The following is a 16,441-nucleotide window of genomic DNA, read 5'->3' on the forward strand; positions in this document are numbered from 1 at the left end:
AGAAATGGGGCTAATTGGTCCTCTTCTGCAAAGGTCGGACATGGTGTCTGCTTGTGTAACTGAGCAACACATTCTGCCTCATCTGAAATACAAGAGAGGGTTGGTGTGGACTCCTCATTCAGTGTTCCCTCTCTCCTCAGTACTGCTGTGCATAGCACATTTGCCTCTTGCAACTGAAAGCCGAAACTTTATTTTCCAAACCGGACTAAAGACAAATTGCTCCGTCGCCAGTCTGTTATATCATATGCCTTGTGATATGGCAGCACACAGGGCAATTAAGAGGGAAGGATATTTTCCATAACATTCCCTGTTGCCTAACTCTGTGCCTTGTCCTCCAAAGCGGTAAGTTCCTCCTGAACGATGTTGATCTCTTACTACTGATCTCAGTGAGATTCACTACAGCAAGCACAATCCAGACGACACTTGCTGCAAGTATCAGGGTGCAGTGCAAGAAACAGTCATAGCAAAGAGAAGTCTTTCTTCCCTTGATTAAGCCTCCTACCGCATAAGCCTGCTGACATTTGAGAGGGTGTTCAGGGAGTGAGAGGTCTGGTATAAGAATTAGATTGGTAAGAACTTTTATGGAATGGATTCTGGCTTCTACAGAGCAAAATGCAAGATAAAGTCATGTAAACTAACTCTGACCCTCGTGTGCCCTCATCCTCCAGTAAGTAAAGCAGTAAATGCACTACTTAAAATTTCATTCTTCCTGGCAGTCTGTCTTTATTGCTCAAAGTAGATTTGGTGGGTCTGAACCTTTAATCTTGCTCACTGTTCATGGTGCTGTGCTATTTCTTTTCTTTTAAGAATTCTCTCTAAAAATTATAAGCTTTTAAGATTTTTGCATTCTTCTTTTCTTCATCATTTCGTTTAATCTCCGTAACGATGAGAGTACAAAGGCAGTAAGTATGCACAGAACCCCCTCCTATCTTATTTATAACTTCAACCTATCAACTAAAATAAGCCTTGCATTCTAACACAACCATGCTTGTCAGGCAGAAACTAGGGATTTCTCCTTTTCATCTTGCTTTCTTTAGATGAACCCACAAACCACTCTTTGATCAATCTCAGGATCCACCGGTATCAACTTCTGTTCCTTTTGTCTGTAAGAAGGAACACTTATACACTGCCTGGGAACCACTGCTTAATAGATAAGTGCAGATTTGTAGATGGTATTTCTGTTGTATGTAGGAAAAGAGGAAAGAGAAGAGGCACACGAGATAAGGAATGATAAAAGACAGCAAAACACACAAAGTCCACTGAGAAAGAAGGAAATGATGAGAACAAAGTTCTTTGCAGTCACACATAATTATTTTTTAATCGCTGTATGGGATTCTGGGGTGATTAAACACGTTATCATCTAATAGAGAGGGACAGAATTCTCTTACAAAAGATCAGATATTCACTACCACTGGTAATATTTATCATACATAAACCACATACAGTATGGTGGTAATCACTAATGTACTCTGCTGAATGAAAATCTCTTTTGAGGCAGCTCAGCACAGATTGGGTAAATTACCTCATTGTGTCAAATGTGATTATTTGAATCTCTGGGATACATGCTGAGGTCCCTACTTAATTAATACTCAAGCAGAAATAACCTAGGAGTTGACAGGAGTTTTGGCCAGGTGAGGAGCGCAACCAGAAGATGAGGCAGTGGCATTTGTAGGCACTGGACACTTTTGCAGGCTGAGGTTTGAAGAAGAGGGAACTGTTGCCTCTTATAGCTACGGCAGAAACCACTGCTAGTTCTTTGCACAGGTTTGTTTTGCGCCAGGAGTTCTGCTCCCACAATATCAGATGAAGTTGTGTTATTCCAGTCAGAAAGCTACTGCCCGTTCATTTAAGTTCGGTGGGGAACAAAGAATAAGTTATTGTGAAACTACTGCTAAAACTGGTTCAGTGTTAAGTATCTGCCTTACCCAGGAAAGGTGAAGAGAGGTTTCTTGCTTTAGAAGAGCCTATAGCTGGAAGAATTCTCCATCCATTCTTACTCAGGCAACCAGTTACAAGAAGTAAAATATGTAACTCCTTTATTTTGGGAGGAAGTTCTGCATATTAGAGAAGGAGTCTAAAACTCAACCTTGATGAACAAGTGGTTGAGCCTGTTACTTGTTCAGTGTTATTCCATTCAACAAGCTACATCAGCTTGGAAGAAACCATGCTGCAGATTTACACTGACAGATCTGTAAATCTCGCAGTCTCTTTGGCACCTGCTTTAGAGTCATCATCTAGAGATCTGGGATTACAGTAGAATCTCTGCCATTTAGTACTTTAACTTTCTAACGTGTGTGATCTCAAAGTAAATATAGATAGGAATAACATGTCTGGTACACATGCATGCTCCAGAAATAAACCACTGGTGCAATCTAACTCTTATTTGTCTTACATGAACATATTACACCATCATTATCCTGTTCATGTAGGGAAACTGGTATTGATGAACAAGTGCACCAATTTAGAATGAAGTTCCTGGAATATCAGCCTTCCTGAAAAAGTCTTCTTTATCCTCAGTTCTTTCAAGAAGCACTGTACGTGTTACATATTAGCAATTATTCTTTGAAAAGTGTTGCATTTTAGAAATTTACACCACACTTATTTTCTGGGAGTGCCATGTTGCCGTCCCAAGTCCAAAAGCATGACCAGTTTAGGTATAATCACATTTTTGCTCACTATAAGGAAATGTCAGTTGCGTGCTCCATGACCAAAGTGTAAGGACAAGATGTGAGGGAGAGTCACCTAAACTATTTCAGCCATCTGGAGCAGGAGTGAGGGAATGCAGAAGGAGTCCTGGACTCTCCTGACAGAGCCAAAAGTTATCTTGATACTTTGTAAAGCAGCTGAAAACCCAAAGGCCGGACTAACCCATCCCCAGTGACACACCATCACCCTGAATGTCAGGAAAGCCCAATGCATCAGCTTCATGCAGGTTCCCTAACACCTCTCCCAGCATCACATTTATTGGGTCAGAGGTTAAGAACTAAGAGCAGTAATTAAGAGGTGCAATCCACACGTAAGTGCATAAATTACTAAATCTGATGATTGCTAAGACTTTGAAAATGTGGAGCAGGAGTAACTCTCACTGTGAAACCATAGGAATTCTTAGAGAAGGGAATTTGTTGTGGTTTATTTTAAACAGCTAAAGTTAGTTACACTCGTATTATATCACAGGGGCCAAAAGGCCTACAGGATATGACATATGACTTTTTTTCAGCCTCTAAGTAAATATGTAAGTAAATCTAATAAACACAAGCAAGCCATAATCAGGAATTTTTAAAAAAGTTTAAAATAACATTTATTTAGTGGCTTAACTAAGGATTTAAGGAGCCTCGAGGTTTAGCCTGTGTGTTTAATGCATTTCTTAATGCTGTGTATACTTGGCAGCACCCCATAATTTTATAAAAATGCAGGTAATAATTCAAGGTGATCAAGCTGTGTTTATTCCCCATGAGCAAGTGTTGTTTCTCTTTCCCCCAGCTAAAATGAATGCAGAGCTCTAAGACTTCTAAAAGGTGCTAACAACTTTCACCTGGAAAAGAGGCCTCTTTCAGGGAGGGTGATCAGCAGACAAACATAAAGTCGTTAATGCGAATATCTTGGGGCTAACTGAATCTAGGTCATAAGTAATGCCTAGGTTCACAAAGAAAGTTAAGCAGAGCAGAAAGAGGCCAATTACCTTTTCAGAACTTGATGGGTCAGCCCAGGGCATTTTTTTGTGCATGTGCTAAGGTCTACCCTCCCCTCTCGCCCCTTCTCATCTGGAAGAAGTGCAGAGAGCTCTGCAGAAATGCCGCACAAGTCTGTGACTTCCAGTTGCTGCCTGTCACAGGCCAGGAACGCCCTTGGTCAGCTCTGAAACCCTAACATAGGAAGAGACTATATATATGTTGCAAAAGGAGGATCTTGCCTACACAAAGCAAGCTGTAGCTCTCAGGCTTTCCACATTGCTGGCTGAAGCTCAGAGGGCCTGAGTCATCTCACTGACCTTACATGTTTTTATCTGTTTTTAGATCTCGGTGCCTAAATCTAGCTTTCATGTAGGCTCTAGTTCTCCATATTGTCTCTGTAGAGATGTTATAGTTGATGGACATAAAACACAATATACCATGTGTGATTCAGCTGAGCTATTTTAAGTCTGTGTTCAGCTGAGGTGAAAGGTGCCTTAAAACCACTTCCCTTTTCCTGACTTCAGGGGGAGTCCATGCAAGATGTCAGCTCAGACTGTATGCTGCTATAGCATCCTGGTCCAGCTCCTGTCTCTCCCCACTGCATAAGCAAGAACCTGAGCAGGCTTGTACTAAGAAGGTGACCATATTTAGCCTTTCTCTCTCCAGAGGACTCTGGAGATCTGCTCAAGTCCATGTCTTATAGTATACTTCTGGTCAAACAACGTGGATGGTAACTAGAAAGTTGGACCAGACCCATCGTTCATTGATTGTCTGAATATATCTGTAAGCTTCGTGAGAAGAGATTTTTGCTCTGTGTCAGGAAAGTAGCCTCCTTTGGACTGCAGCTGAAAGCAGATGATAAGAGGAAGAAGAAAGCATCCTCTGGAGGGCAAATATTAGGCATACAGGTCATGTAGCAAAAGTATCTCAGAGGTGCTGAGATGCGGCACCATGAAAAACGCTCTGTAATTTCAGTGGGGCAGAGCCTCAAACAACTTTAGCCACATCCAAGAAAATGTGAAAAAGGATGAGTCCTGGTTACAGATAAAGTGCTGGAGCAGAACTCAAAGCTGAATGTGTCCCTGCCTGTGCCATGGTTCTCTTGGGTGGCCTTAGGCAAGTCAGACCACCCCTCTGTGCCCCAGTCCCTTTGTTCTGAAAAGGAAGATGTCCTCTCCTTCAGGAAGCACTGTGAGGTCTGTTGACTCTGTATGACATACAGACTCTGTATGACATTATGGCTCATTTGCTCCTACTTGCCTGACGGAACTAGATGTAACAAATGGAGTATTATCACCATATGGTCTGAAGTCCCTTCACTAAGCTTCCTTGTGATGAAAAAGTGGAACTATCAGAGCAAATGAAAGGATTACACTCAGGACTCTGGCCAAAACTCAGAGACAGGTTCTGGCTTCCACGGCTCTGTAAACTCACAAGTATTTTTACTAGTATTTTGGAAGTAAAGGGAACAGAATCAGCTGACAGGCTCCTGCTGATCTGGATCTGTTCCAGAATCAAAATAAGAGAACACGGTTTGGACCTATGGAAATCTTTATCTTAACAATTTCCTGGGATTCAAAGTAGTTTAAATTGAGCATGCAAATCAAAAAGGCAGCACAAGAAAACACTTTTCTCTGAATGTAATTACAGAACAAATCAGTAATTGTTCCTTGTTGTTTAAAGATGTCTTTATTCTATTCATTATGCTTCACTGTCACAGTGCTAAACAGTACCAGGTTCACCTTTCTCACAGAACTTCTGGTTTTGTATCCTAGTTGGGACATACCTTGGAAGGGAGGTTATTTTCCCCCATTTCTCTATGCAGAAGCGCCGTAGCCCATTGCTCCCTCGGAGAGCTGCAAAGCCCTCGTATGGCACACTTGATGTTCCAGTGACAAACTGCAACAACCGGAGTCTCTGCTCATTGTTAAATCTCTCCACTGCTGCCCAGAACCACCGTATTACTATGTGGCCATCATGGTAACCTATACCAAGAAGCAAGAGAGAGAATTTAAAATGACCCCCTCTAAGTGGGAAGTGTAACATTGAAATATGTTCCAACTGGCACAGCACAGTAGATCTCTGACTGAAAAGATCCTGACCTAACAATATATTTTGGGATGAGCAGTAGGTCCCAGCCCCACACCTTGTCCTGGCTGTGGATACTATAATATTACTATCTCATTTCAAACCCATAAACTCAAATATATATTTGAGGAACATCAGCCTCTCACAAATCCTCTGGCAAGAACAGGGGCTACCTGCATGAGACATGAAAGTCCAATTGTGATATGCCACACAGTGAGAATCCTAATGACTTAACAATTTCTGGTTCCAAAATAAATTATTTTTTGGATTGCAATAGTGCCCAACATATGGAGTGGAGTTTGCAAGCCCTTCCCTGGCAAAATTCCCACCTGAGAGGCTCTGTGCCTTGGTTTGTGCTAGTGAAAGCCAGCATAAACCCAAGCGGAATCTGCTTCAACAGCTGAACAGAAAAAAGTAGGACAAGAATAACTTGGGGGACAAACTGTGCTTGTTGTAAGCTGCATATTTCAAGGTATAATAACAAAAAGGCTGGGCAGTGAGCAGCAAAGACTTAAACTTTGTATTTCAGGGGAGGATTTGGGAGCTTCAGGGACTTTCCTTTTGTAGTGCTGAATTTGTAGGCTTTACATTTATCCATCATCCAAGACAGCCTGGATAAACTGTGCTCAGCATTTAAAACAAAACTGAGGTAAGTATTAGAGAAGGGAAAACATCCAACTTGACCTAGTTTAGGCTGAGGGGGTTAAGCAAGATCTGTATTTTGTCGAAGTGTAGTTGGGAATAATGAAATTCAGTTCTCGAATTCAACTCCCTGCTGAAGCCAACAGGACTTGTTATACCGCCTTCAGTGAGGCCAGGAGTTCATTCACAGTCATCTGAGTAACTTTTAGATCTAATATTACAAATCCTTTTCAGTCCTTAATAGTCAAAACTCCTGTTAAATCATCAGGAATTGAGTGTGTAAAATCTGGACAGAAGTAGCAGAAGCAATTTCAGTATTATTACGTCTCTTGATTCAAAACAAAGATTTTATTTCATGAGTTATTCTTCACAAAAACTTCCTGATCAAAACACGGCATTTCCCTCAGGAAAGACAAAAGGAAAAGATGGACCAACTCTTTCACACTAAAGGCTGAAAATGGTCAAGATATTAGTAAGCATCAGCAGGCAGTTTACCTCCACGATATTCTGTGTTGTTACGCCAGTCATTGAGATCTATTTCTGCAGTGCCAGCTATAACCAGCTCCAGTTCTCTGGCATCAAAAACAGAGACAAGCCTGGAGTCTACAACCTGGAACAAAAAACACTTATTAGTTTCAGACTGGATATAAAGCAGATGCAATGTCTTGTAAACCTATGAATTTGATGGCCAGCTCTCTATTTTGATGAAGTCTGCATGCTGACAGCTAACTTCTACTCCTCTGCTGATAAATCCATGCTCTTCCTCAGGGATCCTGCTGATATTTTGAGCTGCAAGCAATGATGACATATGAGATTTGACCTGAATGAAATAACACAAGTGACAGGACATAATCTGTGCAGAACATTCTTCATTGATACATTCCTTCTGACAGGTGATTTTGATAGCCAAATAAAGACTGGATTTGTAATAGGACAATTTATTTCATGTATGTTTTGCATTGGAATTTGATTACAATTGTGTAGGAATGACCTCAGGTCTTCATCCACTAAAGATGCAGCTGAGGTTCACTTTCTTCATTACATGAAACCAAAAGCTTTAATGGCGTGCAGTATTCACAGGGAGAAAAAGCTAGTGAACCACATGCACACTTCAGTAAACTGTATGGAGTCACTTAGCCAACCCTTTTCCACAGGAAGGAGCTGACCAAGTCTCTTCAGGTAGAAAGCCACTCTCACTGGCTTCACCTCCAGTAAATGCCAGTGCATGACTGCTTGGAGCCAACAGTTACCAGTATTATTCTCCCTGTCCATTATCTGCTGTTCCATTTTCCAGGGTTGCCACTCTTTCAGTTTATTTCACCCTGCAAGACAGCCCTCAACTTCTATTATACAGCTGCCAGGGCAAGATACATGTTTGAATATGATAAGTAAGGGATGCAAGAATAGGTGACTACATGGGTTGGTCAGTGAAGCCACAGGTTTTCATCCAGTCTTTGGCAGCCCTTGTAGCAGCTCTGCCAGAAAGATGTTCTCAGAACCAGGTCTTCAGCAAAGATAAATCAGCAAAATCCAGGGACAGCAATGGAGCAGCATCCAGGAATACCAGCAAGAGAATAGCTGACTGCATCCTAGGACCAATTTTACTGCAATGAGTGCCTGAAGACACTTTATGTCACACCAGCTCCTCACTGAAGTGTACAATTCTTCACAATCTTCTTTTGTATCACAGTAGGGTAAAACAAAATTTGCAAATGCCCACTTCTCTTACTATGTGAATGCAAGGCAGTATCTGTCTTAGCTTTATCATATTCAGAACAGACATTTCTTTCCTTTCTCCCTTCAGGCTAAACATGCCATATCCAAGGTCCCTGTCTCTACAGGTCCATGCACACCAATTCCTTGCCATCTGTGTCTGTTTAGCTATTTCCTAGGGTACCGATAAAGCACAGCTTAACCATGGGGTCTTCTCATTCAAATGAGGAATGGAAGACTGTGGGAGCATCGCTTTGTTACTTACTTCGTAGAAGCCACGGACCAGGGCCTCTGTTTGCTGAACCACTCCTCGTTCCACTCGCCACTTAACCATTCTCTCGATGTACTCTTTTTTGTTCTTTTCTGTCACTGCTGTATTTGCCCCTCCAGATTTCAACTCTCTTTCTGTCACCTACAGAACAAAGATAAATAGTGGTAGTAGCAATGTATGGATCACATTGCGTCTCAATTTAAGTTACACTTCTAAAATGTTAGTGAAAAATACAACAGCCATATTTCTAGTTCTGGTCTTCTCGCCTCCTGTCCATTTGCAATAGGAACAAAAAGGACAATGAGGGGACACACCCTCAGCCTCAGCTCTAGCCTTATCTCCAGCTGAAGCTCCGCTGACCTCTACATTACTCCAAACTGTACCAGCAAAGACTGATTTGGAGAGCACCATCCATCAGCCATGTATAATGTGCCATTTTGGCCTGTCTTGTCATCCTTCTCCTCTCCTTTCCCCCACAGAAGCTCCAGAGCAGGTGAAAACCATACCAGTTTGCTACTTGCTGTAGTTATCCAAGCACCAGTATGGGAAACAACAGGATGGAGAGGGAATCACAGTACTGGAATAAGCAGACTGTTTGGCCAGCTGGAAAGGATATCTACTCATCCCTTCAGCAACAAGTGCTAACAGAAGTGTTTAATCAGAAATACCAACAGCCAAAGAAGTCAGCACAAAATTAATAGCCCCAATACACTACCTAAAAAAAGACCTGTACAACACCCTGCAGAGACAAAAAAATATCGTCACTGTGGGATCCAGAGTTTTGTATCAGCCATCCAAATCTGAGAAGTGTTTGTACTGTAAATAATTTTTTTTTTTTGTTTAAACCAAGAGCTATATCATTTCATTGCATTTTAATGGTTAATTTAGTTGGCTTTGGTTACTAAGCCTTAGGATTGAGAAGAGATTTAAAAAATCTATCTAGATTCTAGCCAGCAAGCACATACACCTTTTCATATGTGACAGAAAATAATATTTATCTTGCAATTATTTTTGCATTTAACCTAGTGGATTTAAAATCAGGAATGTTTTGCCTCCTTTTCATTTTTCTGCTGCTATAACAATGATGTCTAGCATAGATAGTAAATGAGCTGCACGAATACATACTTGTTATTTGTATTATTTACATATTATTTATCTTATTATCTACTTATTAGCCCAACAGACAGCACACAGCACATGTAGTATTTAGGTCACTTTGCTTGAGGGACCAGTTGTAACATTATGAGTTATGGAAACACTCAATGAGTCATCTAATCTGTAGCTTTGTTGAGAAACAGCAAGAACAAGTAAGGTTGGATGTAATGAGTTAGGAATTCTTAGCTGGTTCAGGTTAAACTCCCAAATGTAAATCACAGCATCGCCATTATACAAGCAATGCTGCAGTGTCCAGAGGATAAGACTCTGGCCCAGCTGCCATGCCGTATTCTTCAAGAGTGTTGGCATGCAGATATGTCTACTAGAACCAACAACTAAATGTTGTCTAGATTTAAGCACAATTGTTAAGTCCACATGTTCTAAATCTCCTGCAAGATTTCCCACAAACACCTGGGCATGCTGGTGGTTTCTTCAACTTGTCATCATCCATATAGTTCCAAATAGTTATCTAGAATTGGAAGCAGACAATAACAGTGTGTCCCAATTTTTTCTTTCTTGTTCATAGAGGCATTAACCACAGCTGCAAGCTACAATTCAGAATCAGGTTTCAGAGCAGAAAGGAGACACTTCAACCAGCCTAGCCCATTCCTTTTACCTGACAGGAGCCATTGCTGGGCCTTGGAGACATACAGCTTGGAGAGAGTCCTGGAAGAACACTTTCTACTAGTTAAAAGCGTGAGAAAGTACTTGGGGTCACAAGCAACCAACACCTCTCTCAGTCTTACATGTGAAATTCTCAAATTGGCATTCAGTCCCAACCAGTAAAAATGTGTGACACTTGATTTGACATTGTATCTTTGCTATTATGGTAGTGCTCTGGGCACCAATATCCAAGAAGGCTAGAGCTCCTCAGTAGCACATTCTAATAAAACAGGCACCAAGAAGGAGGATTTGGCCTGAAAGGATTAAAAGCTACATACATGTCAGAGATGAGACAAGAGAGAAAAAAAAATTAAAGTTGTAGTGACTGGTCCATAATAAAGTCATTGTGGAAGGAGGACAAAAGGGCTGCAACCCATCTACCACACAGCTTCTCAGGGAGCCACTATTTCTTGTTTCCCTTCCCCAGCCCTTGAAATCCTGTTTCCCAAACATTAGCAGAGCTCCCACTGCGATCTACACTTGCACATGTATCCAGCAAAGCAATGTTCAGATGGCATTTAAGTGGTCAGATACTCTTGGCATGCAAGAATTTCCAACTGGGATCCATCTGTGAGCATGAAATGTGATCGTGATTTCTTTGTTATTTTGCTGTCACCACTTAGCAAATTTCAGAAGGGGAAAAATCTCACTTTCACTTAGGACTCTTGTATTCTGACAGTCATAATTCACAGCAAGAACCTTTTTTCCCCCATCATCTAGCAAGGTTAGTACATATGAAATAAAAGTACTAGAAAACATGTAAGCTGGCAAAAAAATTTGGCTTTCAGTGTTCTTTTGCTTTCATACCACAGTATCTACAATAGATTGTGATTTTTTTCTGTTCTCTTTCTTTGGAGCCATTTCTTATCTTCCACAACAGACCCCTATGTAATTGTCTAGCTCTTTTCTTCGGGGAGAGCATAAGAAGTAATGAGTATGTGAAATGTTAGCTTCAGGTGCTTTATGGAAATTCAGGCTGAGATTCTTATTCATCTTCGTAGTCTTCCAATGCAAAGACAAACTTGTCTCATCTGCCTTTGTGAATATGTCTGTATGTTTCTGTCTGTCTTTGTGTATTAGTCTTATATAGCCATACCTTCCAGGGAAACCACTGTCAATTGAATGTCATGCAAGCTCTCAGCTCAAAGCCTAAGAAAATCCTCTGCATTTAAGTCTGTGAAAAAAACAGTGCTACCTCTTCTACAGAGGCTCCTTTCTTCAGTTTTTCTGTCCCATCCTTTTCATTTCATCCACCCTTGACTCTGCTCATCCATCATAACCTTGTACTATAAAAAATGTTTGACCAACCTGATCTCCTCCTATGACAAGGTGACCTGCTTAGTAGATGAGGGAAAGGCTGTGGATGTTGCATACTTAGATTTCAGTAAGGCCTTTCACACCGTATCCCACAGCACTCTCCTGGAGAAGCTGGCAGCTCATGGCCTGGATGGGTCTACTCTTCTCTGGGTAAAGAACTGGCTGGAGGGCCAGGCCCAAAGAGTTGTGGTGAATGGAGCCAAATCCAGTTGGCGGGTGGTCACAAGTGGTGTTCCCCAGGGCTCAGTATTGGGGCCAGTTCTGTTTAATCTCTTTATCAATGACCTGAATGAGGGGACTAAGTGCAGCCTCAGTAAGTCTGCAGATGACAACAACTTGGGTGGAAATGTTGACATGCTGGAGGGTTCAAAGGCCATACAGAGGGATCTGGACTGGCTGGATCATTGGGCTCAGGCCAATTGTATGAGGTTTTTACAGGGCCAAGTGCCAGGTCCTGCACTTGGGTCACAACAACCCCAGGCAGTGATACAGGCTCGGGGAAGAGTGGCTGGAAAGCTGCCTGGCAGAGAGGGATCTGGGGATGTTGATTGACAGCCAGCTGAATATGAGCCAGCAGTGTGCCCAGGTGTCCAAAAAGGCCAAGAGCATCCTGGAGTGTATCAGGAACAGTGTGGCCAGCAAGACTAGAGAGGTGATCATCCCCCTGTACTTGGCACTGGTGAGACCCCACCTTGAATATTGTGTTTAGTTTTGGGCCCCTCACTATAGGAAAGACACTGAAGTACTAGAGAGAGTGCAGAGGAGGTGACAAAGCTGGTGAGGGGCCTGGAGCACAAGTCTCATGAGGAGCGGCTGAGGAAACTGGGGCTGTTTAGATTGGAGAGAAGGAGGCTGAGGGGAGACCTTATTGCTGGCTACAACTACCTGAAAGGAGGTTGTAGCATGGAGGGTGTTGGTCTCTTCTCCCAAGTAGCAAGTGATAGGATGAGAGGAAATGGCCCCAAGTCGCATCAGGGGAGGTTTAGATTGGATATTAGGAAAAATGATTTAGGGAAAGGGTTGTCAGGCATTGGAACAGGCTGCCCCGGGATGTGGTGGAGTCACCATCCCTGAAGGTGTTTAAAAGGTGTTTAGACAAGGTTCTTAGGGAGATGGTTTAGTGCTAGATTTAGGTTACGGTTGGACTTGACGATCCCGAGGGTCTCTTCCAACCAAAACGATTCTATGATTCTATGATAATATACGCAAACTAATTTCAGTTTGGAAAATATCCCCTGAAGTCTTACTTGCTTTCTGTTACTTTCAGGCTTATAGTGGAGCAGTCCTCTTCCTTTCAGGGCCAGAATTCCTCCCCTCAGAAACTAGTCTAATTCTCCCCTAGCTCACAGAGCTACTCTAGCTCTGTGAAAACTCTTCTTGTCAACTTTATTTTCAAGACTAAGAGTCACTTTGTGTATATTCCACCTTATCTCTCTGCTCCCTTTGACACTGCTCCTTACACAAGTTAACTTCCATCCCTTGAGCTTCTGCAATACTTGGTGAGCTTAGTTCTTTAGTCTCTCGTTTTCAATACCTCCTTGGAGGTCCTTAGTTTTGGTTTGAATATTGCTTTGGGTTCCTTCAAGGCTTTCTGGAGACAGTTATAATATAGCACAGGTTACAACATCAGAGAGCAGCAAGGCTTCAGTGCAAGCTAAAGAATCCCACAGGAGACACTTGTTCTGGTTGTGAGACTCTGCTTAAGCCAAAGTTGAACCCTATTTAAGGCTATAGTTATCCAGATCAGATAGATAAAAGATAATTGTCTGACTACAGTAGAGTGGTAGAAAGCATAATAAATGGATGTACACACCAAGTTGATAAATAAGTACAAGGTAAGTTAGAAACAGAATCTAACAGGGAGATATCAGACAAAATAATTGTGAGAGTTTCCAGGTCTTTTACCACCTGCCGAATATTTTTCTTCCCTCCTGACTCCCCCATCCTTTCAGTCACATCAGCTTTATGTTACATTGCTTGCATTCACTGAATGCCACATCTGTGTGAACTACACCCTGGAGAGAAGAGCTGCACTACATGTGAGAGAATTCCTCATGTTCATCAGTGTGCGGCTCAATAGGCCTGTAGGGGGGCTGGTATTTTATATTATATACCCTAAGAATAAACATCTGCATTGAAACAGGTGGCTTGAAAGAAACAGAAGGTAGGAGAAGAAAATTATATTGAAAGGTTAAAGGATCTGTTCTGACAGAAAGATGTTCATCATGCTCAATTCTGTCAGCTTCAAATTTGCTTTTCAGATGTTTCACATAGCTGTGCTCACCTGTCCAAACACCTCCTCGTTCACTGTGAAGGTGAGATCCAGGATATCTGTGATGTTATTATCCTTCATCCACTGCAAACTCTGATGGAACTCTTCATCCAGGTACTCTAAGTCACTTAAATCACATGGCCTGATTGCGAAGCAAGAAGAAAGATGTAGCTGAATATATGACTCCATGACTATTGGCAGGCTGACTTACTTCGAAGAATGAGAACAAATTTACGCTGAAAATCCAACATGAAGCTGGTGTTTGTTTGGTTTTGTTAACATCAAAGACTGTTACACAGATCCTCTTAAAGCAGTCCTGCAACTGTCTGCTTTGAGTGGCTGGGCTCAAGGCCAAATCTGTTGGCTGCCTGCACTATTTGCTGTCAGAAAGCATCCCTGGGGCTTGATTTTATGTGACTCTTCAGGATGCCCAGCACTTCAGAGCAATTCCTTACCTTCAGTCCCGATGGGCCCTGCCATGTTGTGCCGGGCTGCTTCCATGTATCTGTCATCCTCGAGGTGAGCACACAAGACTGACATAAGGCAGACCAGGCAGCCTAAATTTCTGTTAATAAGGACTTGGCCTGGTTCGCTGAAAGGGCAGGTGGATGTTGTGAGCAGCCTGGTTTCAAATCCCCTAAGGGGGCAATAATGATGTAGGGAGCACTCTGGTTTTCAGGCTGTTTCCAGACTAGGTCAGATACGATATAGATTTGACTGTTGGGACCCGAGCAGTATTCATTGTTAAAAAAATAAAATTAAATACAGTTAAAGAACTAAAAGGACTGTTAAGACAAATATATTTGCTGATTTGAAATCAGCTTAAATGATGAACTATTTTAGCTAAGCTTTATTCTACTCTCCATCCTTTAATTGCAGTCCTGACTTACTACTTATGGTTTTTCTTATTGCTACAAATTTTATGTACCTTGTCTTATTGCAATCTATTAGTTAAAGAGGAACAGACTGTCAGTTAAAGTTAACCTTATAAACCTGACATTGAAAGTAATATACTACTGGTTGCTTCTGCTTACTAGTGTGAAACACAGTAGAAGACCAACACGAAACATTCACTGGTTATATCTACATTAGCATTCCTAATTAACCTGAGTTGTGTTTAGAATGAAAACATGCTCAATCAGTGAGGCATGAGAAATTATGCATTTTTCTTAATATGACCCCCCTCTTTTTCTTGTTGTTGCTTTGTTTTGTTCCATCAAAGATGCTTTGCAGTCTTCCATGTATCATTTTAATTGCTTTGATAACTTTTCATCATTAGTAAACTCTGGAATTACGGGTCAGTACTTCTAAAGGTGTGTTCCTAAATGTCATACTTACTATGCATTTTTTTCAACACAGTCAGTATTTATGTTCTTAGAGAAAGTAAAGAAAAATTAAAATGTTTGTTTTCTATCACAGACCAATGAACCAACAGCAGAAAGGACTTGAAGGTCAGAGTGCTCAAAACAACTCCAGGAAGGTCTTTGTAGGACTCAGTGCAGGATCACAGTTTCTGCACGGTTTCTGCAAGGCTGAATGCTTTTACTTACAGCCTTAGTAGTGCTTTGTAGAATGGCCTTGTGAAGAAAGCATCAAGAAGGTACTGATGAATGAGAGCAAGGCCCAGAATACGACCGCTGAACCTGAACCTGGGATAGAAAAAGGCAGAGTAAATGAAGTATAACTCAAGACATTCAGCATAGAAACTTACACAGGCAGCAACTGTTCTTTGTTTCTGATTTGGTTTCTTATAGTTACTCATTTTTTCCTGAGCAGATACCTAAGACCATCCCTTGTCCCTCTGATCAATAATGGATATCTTAGTGATCCATCTCCTACACTACCCACACTTGCTGCTGGCATGTTATATGCTCTCCTGTGCCAAACCAATAAACACTCTGAAGATTGGCCTTCTGTGATCTTTAGATGAATGTTCTGATAGAGACTGTCTCCATCAAACGCAATATTTAGCCAGCGAAATACTGTAATACTTCACCTCAGCAAAGAACATACTATCAAAAAAGCTGCAAAGGACATTCAGTGAGTCAGTATATGCAGTTTCTCACTGGTTACAACCCTTTCCAAGGTGGGCCTTTAAAGTATTTCAAAGGGTAGAGAGTTGACTTCATGGGGGTAACTGAAGTGCAAATACAATAAATTAACTGTTGTGACCAAGGACACATTCAAATCAGTATCTAAAGCTCAGGCAAGGTGTTCCCAGACCACTTTCTTAATGCTGATGCTCAGCTGTCTTCAGTATTTTCATGCTCTTGTGTTTGTTTCTGTTTTCTAAGAACAACGATCCCTAGTCCTGCTCCAAGTACACTCAAATCATGCCCTGCCCATTGCAAGCTATGACCTGTGATGATAAGCTAGTTAAATTTTCCTTTCTTTGATTTCTTCTATGACTCATTCGATATTCTTCCATCAAATCTGGTTTAAAATCAGTAATCTCAGACAGAAAAACACAGAACTAGTGTGAGTCCAGGCAAGTTTGTTTTTTTGTAAAACCAAACCTCATCAGCCATTCAAAGCTTTCTTATTTGTAAAATAGGAAATGAAAAAAATCCAACATCCCAAATGTAAGCTCTCCAAGCCTGAGGTGACTGACATCAAAGTCTTATTGCACAAAAGATGAGAAACAGATCA

General features: G+C 41.5%; 1 protein-coding gene across 4 annotated transcripts in view; it reads right to left on the reverse strand.

Annotated features, from left to right (window-relative positions):
- The window catches only part of HECW1 (HECT, C2 and WW domain containing E3 ubiquitin protein ligase 1), a 273,365-nt gene that overhangs the window by 7,650 nt on the left and 249,274 nt on the right, over positions 1 to 16,441 (reverse strand). For all 4 annotated transcript variants that reach the window (XM_065831014.2, XM_065831015.2, XM_071804706.1 and 1 more), the window contains 5 exons: positions 15,343 to 15,441; positions 13,805 to 13,934; positions 8,380 to 8,526; positions 6,897 to 7,011; positions 5,458 to 5,656 (listed from right to left, as the gene is read on the reverse strand). In XM_065831014.2, coding sequence (XP_065687086.1) covers positions 5,458 to 5,656; positions 6,897 to 7,011; positions 8,380 to 8,526; positions 13,805 to 13,934; positions 15,343 to 15,441 — 690 coding nt within the window. The remainder of the gene's footprint in view (positions 1 to 5,457; positions 5,657 to 6,896; positions 7,012 to 8,379; positions 8,527 to 13,804; positions 13,935 to 15,342; positions 15,442 to 16,441) is intronic.

The sequence above is a fragment of the Patagioenas fasciata genome, chromosome 2, assembly GCF_037038585.1.
Source record: "Patagioenas fasciata isolate bPatFas1 chromosome 2, bPatFas1.hap1, whole genome shotgun sequence".
Lineage (NCBI taxonomy): Eukaryota > Metazoa > Chordata > Aves > Columbiformes > Columbidae > Patagioenas > Patagioenas fasciata.